Source organism: Pelodiscus sinensis, chromosome 5, assembly GCF_052426305.1.
Source record: "Pelodiscus sinensis isolate ZL-2025 chromosome 5, ASM5242630v1, whole genome shotgun sequence".
NCBI lineage: Eukaryota > Metazoa > Chordata > Testudines > Trionychidae > Pelodiscus > Pelodiscus sinensis.
Window position 1 is genome coordinate 132,776,857 of NC_143056.1, and position 15,230 is coordinate 132,792,086.

Sequence of the window (15,230 nt, forward strand, 5' to 3'; positions counted from 1 at the left end):
ATCAGCTGATCGTCAAAGCGCAGCGGCCATTTTGATGTAAATGAAGCGGTGATTATTTAAATCACTACTTCCTTTCCCTTTGCTGAGTACACTCATCTACATGGCTCTGTCGATGGAGCCATGTAGTCTAGACACACCCGGAGATACTATTGTGCTACCTAACATGAAAGTTATGTCAATACAAACAATAAAGAGTTTGAGGTTCTCAGAGGCATATATTGATGAGGCGCTTATAAGGAACTACTAACTGTAATGATCCACCAACAGATATTTTATATTCAAAGAATGTTTTCAAATATCACTATGTTTGGAGAATTCTCAGATTTCGATCACATTGAAATGAATATTTTCTAAGGTGCCATGAACTAAAAAACATTTATAAGAGCAGCTTCAACCATTTCTCACTCACAATCCCCAGAGCCATACAATTCCCAGAATCGTTACCCTTCATAGTCTATAATAAATCCCAAGAGAACTAAGAGCAAGAACACATTGCTAACCTGCTGATGAGGTATAAAAATATTGTGTCTGATTATTTAACGTGTTTTATTTATGTTGTAGAGAAAATTTACACTTTCTGTGCTATTTTGTATTCTGTTCAGTGCAGACTGTCACAGGGGATGCATACACACTATGCTCTCTCTTAGACACCATGCTCCTATTTCATTTTTTTGTTTGTTTGTTTCCTTCAGATGAAGTGAAGGATTTTGTGATGAAAATAATATTTCCTCAGCATGCATGGACATAAACCGGGAGACAATCTCTACAACAACTCCCTTTCCTTGAGCCATAGAAATTACACACACCTTAATGAAGCCAAGCCAGCTACAAAGAAACAAACCTAGATAAAACAAAGAGAGACATTTGAATCCCCCCTTTCACTGAAAATACAAACAGATCCATGGATTCAAAGCAAATGACATATATTTACATAGTCAGACGTGAAACAGGTGCTTCCTTTAATTTTGCTGGAGTAATAGCATAAGAAAGCTCTAATCTCAGTTGTGACCTGCAGATTTTGGTGGAATACAAATACATAAATAATAATATAAATGCAATAATGAACAATACTACTATGAGCTCTATGAGACAACATCACTATGGGAGAGGAATTGAATCCCCCTGTTTTCACTCCCCATCATTCAACCAGAACTTGGATGAACAAATTCAGGAATTCGCTAACAGGTTATTCATGGCTTTCTTCACGGCGTCCTTCACTTCCCTGTTCCTCAAGCTGTAGATGAGGGGATTCAACATGGGGATAACCATCGTGTAGAAGACTGAGGCTATTTTGTCTGTGTCCATAGAATAGCTGGAGGATGGGCGGAGAGACATGAAAATGAGAGTGCCATGAAAAATGACCACCACGGACAAGTGAGAAGAGCAGGTGGAGAAGGCTTTGTACCGGCCCTCGGCAGAGTGCATCTGCAGAATAGTGGAGATGATGTAGACATAGGAGAGGAGGATGGTCACACTGGTGATCACTACAGTGTAACACGTAGAAGCAAACATCACAATTTCACTGATGCGGGTGTCAGAGCAAGAGAGCGCCAGCAATGGGGGGATGTCACAGCTGAAATGATGGATGATGTTGGAGCTGCAGAATGACAGCCGAAACGTACAACATGTGAGTATCATTGCATCCAAAAACCCAACGGCACACACCCCAGCTATGAGCTGGGTACAACGCTGCCTGGACATGGTGACCATATAGAGCAGGGGGTTACAGATGGCCACATAACGGTCATACGCCATCACAGCCAGCAAGAGACACTCAATATCTATGCAAACAAGGAAGAAATACATTTGCACAGCGCAGGCAGTGTGAGAAATACTTTTTCTCTCAGTTAAGAAAGTCTGCAGCATTTTAGGGGCTATTACTGTGGAACAGCAGAGATCACAGAAAGACAAACTCCTGAGGAAAAAGTACATGGGGATATGAAGTTGCTGGTTAACTGTGATTAACAAGATCATCCCACCATTACAGATCAGAGTCGTAACGTAAATCAGTAAGAACAACAAAAAAAGGGGGACCTGTAGCTCTGGACGATCTGTCAATCCTGAGAGAATAAACTCAGGCACCACTGAGTGATTTCCCTCTTCCATCTCCTCTGAGCATAGATCAGGGAGCTACAGTGATGTGGGTGGGTGGGTTGGTCCAGAGAATATGTCCTTTCACTGTAATGAAGTAAGTGAAGAAAAGTGGATCAGTTTCTTACTGAGCACCCGTATAAAATTGGGGATGGGCTTAGTTAACAGGGCTAGATGTTCACAGCTGTTCATTCCAGTTGTTCCATACAATGCACACATTGTTCACATACGAGGACACACAGATTGATCGTGACACACACACACAAACACTCCTATTCACTGATCTCAGCAATAAACGGTGATTTCTGTTGTGGGAGAATCGGGGTGAAAAACATCCCTCTTAGTGTTATGAGATTGTTGTTTAGCTCAAGAAGGGGTTAGAGTAAACAAGTGACAATGTCTCTAACCTCTTTGGGTATGGGGAGCTCTGTGGCTGGGCATGTCTGTTTGGAGAAAAGCTCGTGTGCTCTGCTAATAAAGCTTTTATGCATCTGAAATTGCCTTTACAGTGCTCTTTAAGAAAATCTTGAGAAACAGGGGAAACCAGGGGTTTCAGGGACTACGTAATTGCCTATTTCTTCCAATCAAGAGGTTTGTTTCTATAGCTCAAGGTGGGCTGAGGCTTTGAGTGTTGTAGGTCATGAATTCAGTACCTGTTAATGGCCCTGCTGACTGTGCGAGTGTGACTATGATGCAAGTCAATAGTACGTACCTGATGAGAAGAGAGATGAGGTGTTTCCCCATTGAAAGAAAGTGCCAGTTTTGAGTATTCAGGAAGTTTTATACCTAGATCTGTGATCCATTGGACAGGCTTCCTGATCTCAAGAGCACAACATCTAATTCACCTACCGAGTGAAGCCAAATTACTCTTGGTGAAACTCATTCTCTGAGGACTAATTTGGTGCACTCTTTCCTCCTGTGTTACTAAATGATGCAATTTCTATCAGAGTTGCACGGTGCAATAGGGCGTACATTTCACCTTCTTGTTTTCGAAGTTCAACCCTGGGACTGTGTCGAGCTACTCAAAAAACGGCTTTGTTTGTTGAGATTGAAAGCTTTTGGCTGAAAACACAACAGATCCCCTCAGGAATACCACAGAAGTGCCTCATATACCAGAGCCTGATATTGTCTGCCATGGGCCAGGCTGCACTGCATCCCCCATGATGCATGATGGACTCTCCTCTTTCAAAACTACCCTAGAAAATCACTGGAGTCCCACAGCCACCGTTTGTGGAGGGGAGGAGGCGAGATTAGTATTTTGACTGAAAGACGTCTTTGGAAAAAAATAATTTCTTGAAAAATCCCCCAAATCAACCTATCGATCTATTGCAGCTTGTGATATTCTATGTGTTTCTCTTGCTGTGTCACTTTCCAAAATATAACACATAGGTTCATTGGTTTTGCTTGATGGAGGAAACATGATGACTGGAGAACCTAAGTAAGGGTGTGTCTAGACTACATGCCTCCGTCGACGGAGGCATGTAGATTAGACAGATCGGCAGAGGGAAATGAAGCCGCGATTAAAATAATCGCGGCTTCATTTAAATTTAAATGGCTGCCCCGCTCTGCCGATCAACTGTTTGTCGGCAGATCGGGGCAGTCTGGATGCGCCGCGTCGACAAAGAAGCCTTTCTTGATCGGCACAGGTAAACCTGGTTTCACGAGGCATACCTGTGCCGATCAAGAAAGGCTTCTTTGTCGCCGCGGCGCGTCCAGACTGCCCCGATCTGACGACAAACAGCTGATCGGCAGAGCGGGGCAGCCATTTAAATTTAAATGAAGCCGCGATTATTTTAATCGCGGCTTCATTTCCCTCTGCCGATCTGTCTAATCTACATACCTCCGTCGATGGAGGCATGTAGTTTAGACGTACCCTAAGTGACCAACCAGTAGGGAGAAGGCTTAGTGGAGTATCCAGTCACGGCTTGGCTGGCCCATGTCAGAAGGCTGCTGAGCATTGGAACTGTTTTATTGCCTGGACAGTTTGCTGGAAGAAGAGCACCAGAGCAAAAGTACAGATGGGTAGAGTCAGAGAAGGAAAAGGGAGCTACATGCAGGTGCAATGAAGAAAGATTTGGTGATCTTTGGTTGCAAACGAGGTATAATATTATCTAGGGATTAATTGCAAAAGAGGAAGAAATGGGGAGATAACCCAATGCAGATATAACTAATGTAAAACAAACTTGGGGATAGTGACAACAGAAACAGGGCCTAGAAGTCCAGACCCACGAAATCAAACCCCTTTTTGGGTTTTAAAAATGTAAGAATAAGCCCTAAGTTCAGTGACGTTTCTCTCCTGGGATTGGCAGTGGTGCTGGGGGAAGTGCCCAGGACCTGCTACCCTCAGGCTTGTCTGGAGCCCTTGGGGAGGAGCACAGGAGTCCCACGATGTCCTGTCCTGCAATGGGGGGTGCAGAGGAGCCGCAGGCTGGGGGTGTTACAGGCAGGCTGTGGGGGTGGGGCAGTAGGTAAAATCCTCTTCTTTTCCTCCTGCAAGCGTGGCTGGGGCTGCCTTTGGCTGTCAGGGGGTGGAGCTGCCACAACGGCCAACAGTAGCTAAGGCTGAGGCAACACAGCCCTTACAAAGCGGGAAAAGCCTGCGGGGAATGGAAACCTTGTGATCACTTGGTGGGAAAATCCGGTTTATACTGGTCTTAGAGCAGTCAGTACCTGAGAAAATCCAACATGGATCCCTAGGTCAAGGGTCACACACTCCATTTTGGTTGTTCCAATTACTGACTTAAACACCATGGTTATCTGGACACTGGCAGGTTCTTGCGCAAGAACCCGCAGAGCGTCCACACGGCCCGCGCAAGAAGATTTAAAGTAAAGCCTGGGAAGAGAGGGCTTCTTGCGTAAGATCTGTGCTCTTTTCCAAGTGTAAGCCCTCTTGGCAAGGAGTGCTGGCAGCCTCCATTGGGCCCGCAGCAAAGCGTGACTATACCCAAATATGAGCAGGGCATTGCAGAAGCTGTGGGCCCACTGGTAGGCCATAGCCTCCTGCCACCCAGTCCTTTTATCCTCCCTCAAGATGGCCCTTACGGTCTGGAGGATGAGATGGAAATCTCCCCAGTGCTGAAGGGCGAGAGCCACTTTGCTCTCGGAGCCATGGATGTCTTCTAAGAAGTCTTGCGTCTTGTCCTCAGCACATTGGGCTTTTGGGCCTGAATGTCTTTGGGACAGACCCCCCTATAGGCTGCAAGACTGATTGACATAGGAAGGCAGAGAAGTCCCTGCTGGGAAGATGGTAGTGGCAGTGGCAGAGGGAGAACAGCCCCAGACCTCCTGGGAGTGGTAGAAACAAAAGCACCTCCTGGGGGCCAACATCTGAACTAAATGTAGCAGCCTGGGGGCGGGGGGCAGCAGTAACAGGGCAAGGGGAAAGAAAGTGGCCAGGGAGGGGATTGGGAACAAGAGTGGGGGGGTTAGGAAAAGGAGCAAGAGGAAGGGGTGGAAGAAGAGCAGGAAGAGGAGTGGGAAATTTAGTTGGGAGAGGGGCTGAGCAGGGAACAGGAGTGGAACAGGGCTTAGGAGCAGGGACAGGATCAGCAGCCTCAGCGAAAGTGGTACAGGGATGCGGTGACTCCTCGAAGGGCAGGGGATCGGTAGCAGCAGTAGGGGAAGTTAGTGTCTCCCCAGCACCAGGGCCCAGTGCCACTGGGCATGCAGCACCAGAGGCCCCAGCATGAGGGGTGATGGAGAACAATGGGAGCTCCCGCCTACTAGCAACCCCCCAGTGGCCATGGCCAAAGTGCTGCCAATGGCCAGGCAGATGGTCTCATCCTGGGGCAACCCGGGGGCAGGGAGATGGGAGGGTGTCATGTTGGAAGGAGACAATAATTGTCACCCTTCCAGGACAAGGAGATCCCCTCTGAGGCAGCCGGGGTCAAACCTAGGGCCTCAACCTCCTGAGAGAGGAAGGCAAGGCCACGGCCCACCACCACGTGGTCACACTTGTCGGTGGCAGGATCAGCAGTCGTCCCCACAGCAGCGGTGTGGACGGTGGGGGCATGCACCATAGCTTCCCCATGCAGGCACTCTGGGAAAGAGGCATTTGCACCCTCCGAAACCTCTGGGGTCACCTCAGCCGCCCTGCAGCGCTGTGAAGTGTCCGGGGGCTCAGAGGGAGAGCTGGCTCCAAAGTCCACCACAAAGGTATGAGGAGGTTTTCCTCCCCCTCAGTGGGTGGGGTAGGATGCCAGGGCATGGTTTCAGCGTCTCCCTATGACGACGCCTCGGAGGAGGCAGGTGGGACCTGAATGGGGGAAGAATCAGGGAACAAGGGCAGTGGTGGGAAGGCGAGGAATGACAGAGGCTGGGCAGCAGGGGAGGGAGAGATCTCTCCCCGAAGTAGGCCCTGTCCGAGTCCCATCATCGACCCTGCTGCCTTCTCCTCCTCAGGCCCAGCCTTGCCACTTTTGGCAGTGTCAGCAGCACCAGACACATGTCTGGGTCCCATGGAGCCTGAGTGGGACTAAAGAAGGTCATAGTTGGAGGAGGGGCGACCCCAGAGTCTGGACTGTCAGGGCCAAGGTCAGTGATAGGTCCGGTGCCCTCCCGGGCACCAGGGGGTCCTGAATGCTTCTCCGCAACAATCCCAGGGAAATCCCTTTGGACATGCCTTGTCGCCCGATGGAAAAAACACCGGGCATCCTGCATCATATAATATACCTGGTACTGGTCCCCATGATGGAGCACCAGAAATTACCCTTCTAGGGCTTCTCCCCCACACCCTGCCAGCAGTAGTTGGATTTGTACCTGCCGGTGAAAGGAAAGGACGTGGTGGAGGGTAGGGTCCTTGCCGCCAAAAAAAGGGACTCGGGACTGACAAAGGCCTCCCCAGGGTGCAGAGGAAAGGTAGTAGGTTGGTACTGGGGAGGAAGGGAGGAACAGAGGAAAATACCACCCGTACGTCCAGGTCCTCCAGAGGCTCAAATGGGACGTGGACTGCCCCACTGCCAAACCTTCTCCACCACCTCCTGGGTGGAAGCCTGAGATGCCAGGAAGAAGAACACCTTCCTGAACATCTTAGAGGCCACCACCATGGCCACGGACCCCACCACGTGAGGTGAGGCCGACACCAAGAGGCAATAGACCCTGTACCTTCTTCTCAGGAAAGGAAAGGGGCAGCGGCTGTCGGAGATGGAATTCCAGGAGATGTCCTGAGTGGATGGGGAGGTGGCTAAAGCAGGTGGTAGCTATGTGGGCATATTCCTTGGGGGCTGTGACACCATCGCCCACTGAGCCGGTGGAAGGAACAGGGGACTGGGAAAGAGGGGAAGCCCTGGTTCTAAGGCCAGGGGGTGAGCCTTCACCAAAGATGTTTATCCTTCTGCGTGGGCCTCTTGTCCTTTTTGGTCCTATGTCCCTTTCCTGCCTTTCAGGGGGGCCTTCTTAATGGTGACAGTGGTGAGAGGAGGTGCGGCAGGAGGAGGCAGGGCCCCAGAATTCCCATCGATCTCCACTATATGAGCGGGGAGCCCGGCAGCCTCAGAGGGGTCGGTACTGGCAGAGGTAGATGTGAGGAGGAGTAGTGAAGGGGCATTAGGGCATCCATTGTAGTCATGGGTGGGGAGGGAAGGACAGGGACAAACAATTGGGGGAAGCCTGTAGTGCCAAGGGAGGGAGCAAGGGGGGGAAGGAAGGGGAGGAAGAAGGCTGGAAGCGGGGTGAGAGGGCAGCAATACAAATAGGGGGAAGAGAGAATAAAGGAAGAAGAGGTGCGTTTGCCAGCACAGGACGGAAAGCCCGGCTCCTCCGGCTGCACTGCGGAGATGAGGAGATAAATGATGGACGAAGTGAAACAAAGTTTGGGGTCTGAAGAGAGAACAAGTGAGCCCACAGGTGCCTGAGTGGCAGGCCCACAGCACCTGTGGCAGGTCCCAGCAGAGCAAAGAAAAGGCGGGAGGCAAACAGTGGGGCCAAGGATGCAAAGGGCCCCTGCAACAACTCTTGCAGCAACAGAAATGCAGGGGAAGCAGCGGGGGGTGAGCCACCCCCACCTCCCAGTGCTCCATGAGAGCTGCGCCAGCCACCACCTAGGAACCCAGATGGACAGAGGGCCCCTTAAAAACTCCCCCTCCGCCCAACACCCTCACCACAGAGCAAGCTGTGGGGAGAAAGGAGCCGACCTAAAGCAGTCTCCTTATCTCCTCTGTCCCAGGGGGAGCAGCAGCAGCAGGGAAGGTGGCGTCCAGGCCTGCAGCAGTGAAGAAGAAAGGAGCCAGGAAAACCCTCAAGAAGATGGAAGAGGGAGTCTAGCGGGAGCTATTTTGGAGGGGTTGTTTGGGGAAGTGTCTAGGGAAAAAGCTGCCAAGTCAGAAAGAAAAACAACCATCGTGGCTGCTGCTATTTTAGGAGTCTGGGCTGGAACCCGGAGTCGTGGGCTGAACTGGGTTCCCCCAAACCTTCCCCCGTGTCAACACGGAGCCTGTCTCAAGAAGGCAGGCCAAGACTCCCAAGAGGTTTTCACCCCTAAACCATGGGGGTCTGGCAATTTTATTCTTTACTATCGTTGCAACTAATTTGCCTGGTACTGACATTAGACTTACTGGCCTGTAACTGCCACGGTTGCCTCTAGAGCCCTTTTTAAATATCGGTGTTATGTTAGCTGTCTTCCAATCCTGGGTACAGAAGCTGATTTAAAGGACAGGTTACAAACCACAGTGAATAGTTCCGCAATTTCACATTTGAGTTCTTTCAGAACCCTTGGGTAAATGCCATCCGGTCCTGGTGATTTATTACTGTTAGGTTTTCCTTTTTGTTCCAAAAACCTCCTCTAATGACACTTCAATCAGGGACAGTTCCTCAGATTCATCTCCCACAAAGGACGGTGCAGGTTTGGGAATCTCCCTAACATCCTCAGTCATGAAGACTGAAGCAAAGAAATCATTTAGTCTCTCTGCAATCGCTTTATCACCCTTGATGGTTCCTTTTGTATCTCGATGGTCCAGGGGCCCCACTGACCATCCTGCTTCTAATGTACTTAAAAAACATTTTGCTCTTCCTTTTTGAGTTTTTGACTAGCTGTTCCTCGAAATCTTTTCTGGCTTTTCTTAATACATTTTTAAACTTAATTTGGCAGAGTTTATGTTCCTTTATTTTCCTCACTAGGACTGGATTTCCACTTTTTAAAGACCAGCTTATATTTACATACTCACGCATGTGAAACAGATGCCGCCTTTAATTGTGCTGGAGCAATAACATAATAGTGCCCCAAACTCTATTGGAGCCTGCAGACTTTGTTGGAATTCAAATAAATAATATGAATGTAATAATGAACAATACCACCACAAATTCTAGTAGACACCATCACTATGGGCTGGAATTCCCTTGTTTCCACTCCCCATCACTCAACCAGCATTTGGATGAAAATATTGAGGAATTGGTTCGAAGTTTATTCATGGCTTTCCTCAGCGCATCTTTCACCTCCCTGTTCCTCAGGCTGTAGATGAGGGGGTTCAACATGGGGCTCCCCAGCGTGTAGAACAATGAGGTTATTTTGTCCATGTCCATGGAATAGCTGGAGGTTGGCCAGAAAGACATAAAAATGCCGGTGCCTTGAAAAATGACCACCGCTGTCAAGTGGCAAGCGCAGGTGGAGAAGGCCTTGTGCCGGCCCTCAGCAGAGCGGATCCGCAGGATGGTGGAGATGATGAGGACATAGGAGAGGAGGATAATCACACTGGTGAGCACCACAGTGTAACATGTAGAAGCAAACAGCACAGTCTCAGTGACGTGTGTATCAGAGCAAGAGAGCCCCAAAACAGAGGGCAGTTCACAGTAGAAATGCCTGATGATGTTGGAGCTGCAGAATGACAGCCGAAATGTACAACAGGTGAGTATCAAAGTATCCACCAACCCCACAGCGCACACTCCAGCCACCAGCAGGTCACAACGCTGCCTGGACATAGTGACTGTATAAAGCAGCGGGTTACAGATGGCCACATAACGGTCATACGCCATCACAGCCAGCAAGAGACACTCAACATCTACACAGACAAGAAAGCAATACATTTGCACAGCACAAGCCATGTACGAAATGCTTTTCCTCTCAGCTAAGAAAGTCTGCAGCATCTTAGGGGCAATTACTGTGGAACAGAAGAGATCACAAAAAGACAAAGTCCTGAGGAAAAAGTACATGGGGGTGTGCAGTTGTGGGTCAATTGTGATTAACAAGATCATCCCCCCATTACAGAGCAGAGTGGTAACATAAATCAGTAGGAACAACACAAACAGGGGGACCTGTAGCTCTGGACGATCTGTCAGTCCTGAGAGAATGAACTCAGTTACTACCGAGTGATTTCCCTCTTCCATGTCCTCGGAGCAGAGATCCAGCAGCTACAGTGGGACATTAGATGGCTCGGGTAACATAATTTTTCTTGCTAACAAATTAAGAGAAGAAAAATGGAGATCAGTATATTAATGAGCATCAGTATAAGATTGGAGATGGGTTTAGTCTATGGAGTCAGAAGTTAACGGCTGATCATGCCAGTTGTTCTATACAATGCACCCAATATACACACAGAATAATCACATCACAGACACAAACAGCCCTGATCTCGAATAGAAACAGCAAACAGTGTGATGGGATTATTATTTGGCTCATGAAGGTGTGTGAGCAAACTTTTCACCCTTTTTGGGCAAAAAGAGCTTTGTGGCATGGCATGTGTGTTGTGGAAAAGCTTGTGTGCTGAGCTAATTCAGCTTTTTTTGCAGCTGAAATGGCATTTACATTGTTCTGTCAGAAAATCCTGAGAAATATTGGAAATCAGGGGCTTCAATGTCTATGTAATTGCCAATTTTTTTCCAAATGCAAGGTGTTTCAATAGCTCAAGGTGGGCTGAGGCTTTTAGTGTTGTAGGTCATGAATTCAGTATGGCTGATCACACCGGTGTCTGTATGAGTGTGTGACTGTGATGTAGGACAATCGCACGTACCTGCTGTGGAAAGAGATGTGGTGTTTCCCCATTAATGAATGTGACAATTTGGAGTGTTCAGGAAATTTTATACTCAGATCTCTGATCCATGGGACATGCTCTCTGAAGTAACCAGGAATAGCTGATCTGAGAGAAGCACAACACCTAATTACGATGCTTAGTGTAGCAAAGTCACCTTGGGTGCATCTCATTCCCGGGGGATTAATTTGGTGCGCTCTTTCCTCCTGTGTTACTAAATGATGCAATTTCTTTCAGAGTTGCACGGTGCAACAGGGCGTACATTTCATCTTCTTGTTTTCAAAGTTAAACCCAGGGACTATGTCGAGCTGAGCAGCAAAGGCTTTGTTTGTGGAGACTGAAAGCTTTTGGCTGAAAACACAATGGATCCCCTCAGAAATACAACCGAGGTGCCTCAGATACCAGAGCCCAATATTGTCTGCCATGGGCCAGGCTCCCTGGCTGGACTCCACCTCCCATGATGCGTGATGGACTCTCCTCGTACTGAACTGCCCTAAGAAATCACCAGAGGCCCACAGCCACAGGTTGAGGAGAGGAGAGGTTATTTTGATTTAAAGATGAAACATGTCCATGGAAAAGATAATTACTCGAAAGATCCCAAACTCTTCATCTCTCTGGGTACGTCTACACTATCCCCCAGTTCGAACTAGGGAGGCTAATGGGGGTGACCAAAATTGCAGATGACGCGTAGGATTTAAATTTCCTGTGCTTCATTAGCATATTCCCGTCTGGTCGCCATTTTGGAAATTGACTAGCCTGGAATAACTGCCTGCGTCTACAGGCGGCAGAGAAGCGTGATTCCGAGATAACCCCTTAGTTCGAATTAACAGTTAAACCTCATGGAATATTTAAATCCCATGCTTTATTTGCAATTTTGGTCACCCTCATTAGCCTCCCTAGTTCTAACTAGGAGGCTAGTGTAGATGTATCTTCTCTCTCTCTCTCTCTCTCTCTCTCTCTCTCTTCGCACATTATCTATCTATCTGTCTGTCTGTCTGTCTGTCTGTCTGTCTATCTATCTATCTATCTATCTATCTATCTATCTATCTATCTATCTATCCCCACAAACCCCCTCTATCTATCTATCTATCTATCTATCTATCTATCTATCTATCTATCTATCTATCTATCTATCTATCTATCTATCTATCTAATCACAGACTATGATATTCTAAAATGGCCAGCAGGAGCCTGTTACCCCAAGGGCGTAGGTAGCAAATACGGTTAAAGTGTCACTCGGTGTCCCTGTTAGAAGCAGAAAATCGCTCCCCACCATTAAAGTCTGCTGTTATGGTTGCGAGTTGGTGGGCTACTGGGATCTCCCTGCTTCTCCATTTTCAGCCCTGCTTATTATCCTATTTGGCAGGTCTATTTTATCATTAAATGTTGATAGAAGGTCCATACCCAAAATGCCACATCCATCAAGATCCTGTAATCCCACGGACCTTTGGCTGGACTAAAGGCCCAAGAGTCCTATGAGTTCTTGGGTAAATGGTGTTAAGCTCTTTCCCATTGTGTGATGTTAATGATTTGATTTCCTTAATGGGGATGTCCCTTAATATCAAATTTTCTTTGGTGCATAACAAGCTGCTGGAGGCCCCTTCATCGGGGCAGACTGGCCCAGCGGGAGACCGGGAATTTCCCGGTGGGCTGTCCTCCTAAGGGCTGGCTGGTGGATGCTGGAGGAGGAGGGGGGTTATAATGGGGCGCCGCAGCCCTGCACTTCAAATTCCCCGGTGCCGCGCGCCGGCCATGTACAAGCCATTGTGGAGCCGAGGGAGTGCATGCGTGGCATACTCAAACCCCGTGCAACGGATGAAAGGGGAGACACCTGGGCGTGGCGTGACGTCATGGCCCGGGACTTTAAAACTGCCCGGCCCAGCGTTGCACCGCATGGCCCAGCTCCATGGTCTGGAGCCCCAGAAGCAGCTGGGGTCCAATCGCAGATTCCAGCCCCACAAACTGGAAGGCAGAAGTTAAGTAGGAGAGGGGAAGGGGGGGAAATAGGGAGAAAGTGTGGGAGAGGAAGGGGCTTCTGCTAGGAGATGAATATACCCTGTGGTTTGGGCTCTCCCTGGAACACGTGCCCCCCCCCCCAGGAAGCTGCACAAGCTGCATTTGTGCGTGCACCCCCAGAAAGCCGTGCCAGCTGCATTTGCGTGTGCACTCTCCCCGGACAAAAAAGGGGGGAGGGCAAAAAATGTTTTGATTGGAGTGGCAAAAAACCTCGAATCAGCACGCAGGTGTAGAGTCACACGGGGGTGACGTCAAAAAGGGGGAGGGGCACGCAGGATGATGTCATGGGGAGGGCTGTTCTCAACCCACTTTCCGGGCCTATTTTGATTGGCAGCCCGCCCCTGCCTCCTTGTCTCAACTTGAAAGAGCTCAATACATTACACAGCAGAATCTTCTAATTTTACACATAACATTGCCGCACATATTTTAGCAGAATAATGATCATCAGCAGTTTATGAGCTTGATGAAGAGAAAGAGGGACTGTTTTGCCATTCTTTTACATACATATTTTATACAACTGGTCCTTCATTGCTTCAGAGGAGTAGCCGAGTTAGCCTATAACTGGAAAAACTTAAAAAAAAACCCAAATGATCCCATCTATGTTTTGTTAGTCTTCAAGGTGCTGCTACACTATTAGTTGTTTTTTAAGTTGTTCTTTTATTGTCAGGAGAAGGAATTATCATCTAGTCGTATTGAGAGCATTAGCTTAGAACTCTTTAATTTGGGGCTTAAAGTTCCTGACTTTACTGCAGACCTCGCATATAGTCTTGAAGCAGGACCTGTACTTTCTCTGTGTGTCAGCTCATTTGTGAAACTGAGATAATATTGTGCTACCTAACATGGAAGTTATGACAAATAAAACAATAAAGATTTTGAGGTGCTCAGGGATTTGTGTTGATGAGGCCCATATTGGAACAGCTAACTGTAATGGTCCACCGATAGCTATTTTTTATTTCAAATAATGTTTTCAATTTGCTCTATGTTTAGGACATTTTCAGATTTCAGTCACATTGAGATGAATATTTTCTAAGCAGCTGTGAACTAAAAAATAATTTATGAGAGCAGCTTCATCCATTTCTCACTCACCATATAAAACCGTTATCCTTCACAGTCTATAATACATCCCAAGAGAACTAAGAGCAAGAACACATAGTTAACGTGCTGATGAGGTGTAAATAGCTTGTGTATGATTTTTTTTCTCTGTGTTTATGTTGTAGAGAAAATTCACACTTTTGTGCTATTTCATATTCTGTTCAGTGCAGACTGTCACAGGGGATGCACACACACTGTGCTCTCTCTTAGGGTGTGTCTAGACTACAAGGTTTTGTCGACAAAAGTGGACTTTTGTCTGTAGTTTTGTCTAACTAATGTTGACAGAATTCGGCAGTTTTGTTGACGGCGGGAAACCTCATTCTACGAGGAATAACACCTTCTGTCGACACAGTTCTGTCAACAGAACGGGTTATTGCATCTACACTGCCATTTGCGTCTACACTCTCATGTCGACAAAGCAGCTTGCTTTCTCAACAGAACTGAATGTAGTCTAGACACTCTTTGTCAACAGAAACCTTGCCAACAGTATCTGTCGACAACACCTCTGTCGACAAAAGCCTGTAGGCTAGACGTATCCATAGACACCATGCTCCGATTTCTTTTTTTGTTTTGTTTTGTTTTGTTTCCTTAAGATGAAGTGAAGGATGTTGTGATGAAAATAACGTTATTTCCTCAGTGTGCAGGGACACAAACCAGGAGACAAACTCTACAACAACTACCTTTCCTTGAGCCATAGAATTTACACACATCCTAATAAAACCAAGCCAGATACAAAGAAACCAACCCAGCTACAAAGTTGAGAGACATTTGAATCCCCCCTCTTCACTGCAACTACAAACAGATCCATGGATTCAAAGCAAATGACGTACATTTACATACTCAGACATGTGAAACAGGTGCATCCTTTAATTTTGCTGGAGTAATAGCATAAGAAAGCTCTAATCTCAGTTGGGACCAGCAGAATTTGTTGGAATAAACATAAATAAATAATAATATCAATGTAATAATGAACCATACTACTATGAGCTCTACAAGATGACATCACTATGGGAGAGGAACTGAATTCCCCTGTTCTCATTCCCCAACATTCAACCAAAACTTAGATGAACAAAT

General features: G+C 47.5%; 1 protein-coding gene across 1 annotated transcript; it reads right to left on the reverse strand.

The window, feature by feature from the left end:
• Positions 1-1,167: 1,167 nt before the first annotated feature.
• LOC102460980 (olfactory receptor 8U9-like) lies at positions 1,168-2,238 on the reverse strand. Its single transcript, XM_075926083.2, has one exon. The coding sequence runs from the start codon at positions 2,104-2,106 to the stop codon at positions 1,168-1,170; it is 939 nt and encodes a 312-aa protein (XP_075782198.2). The 5' UTR covers positions 2,107-2,238.
• Between the last annotated feature and the right edge of the window lie 12,992 nt (positions 2,239-15,230).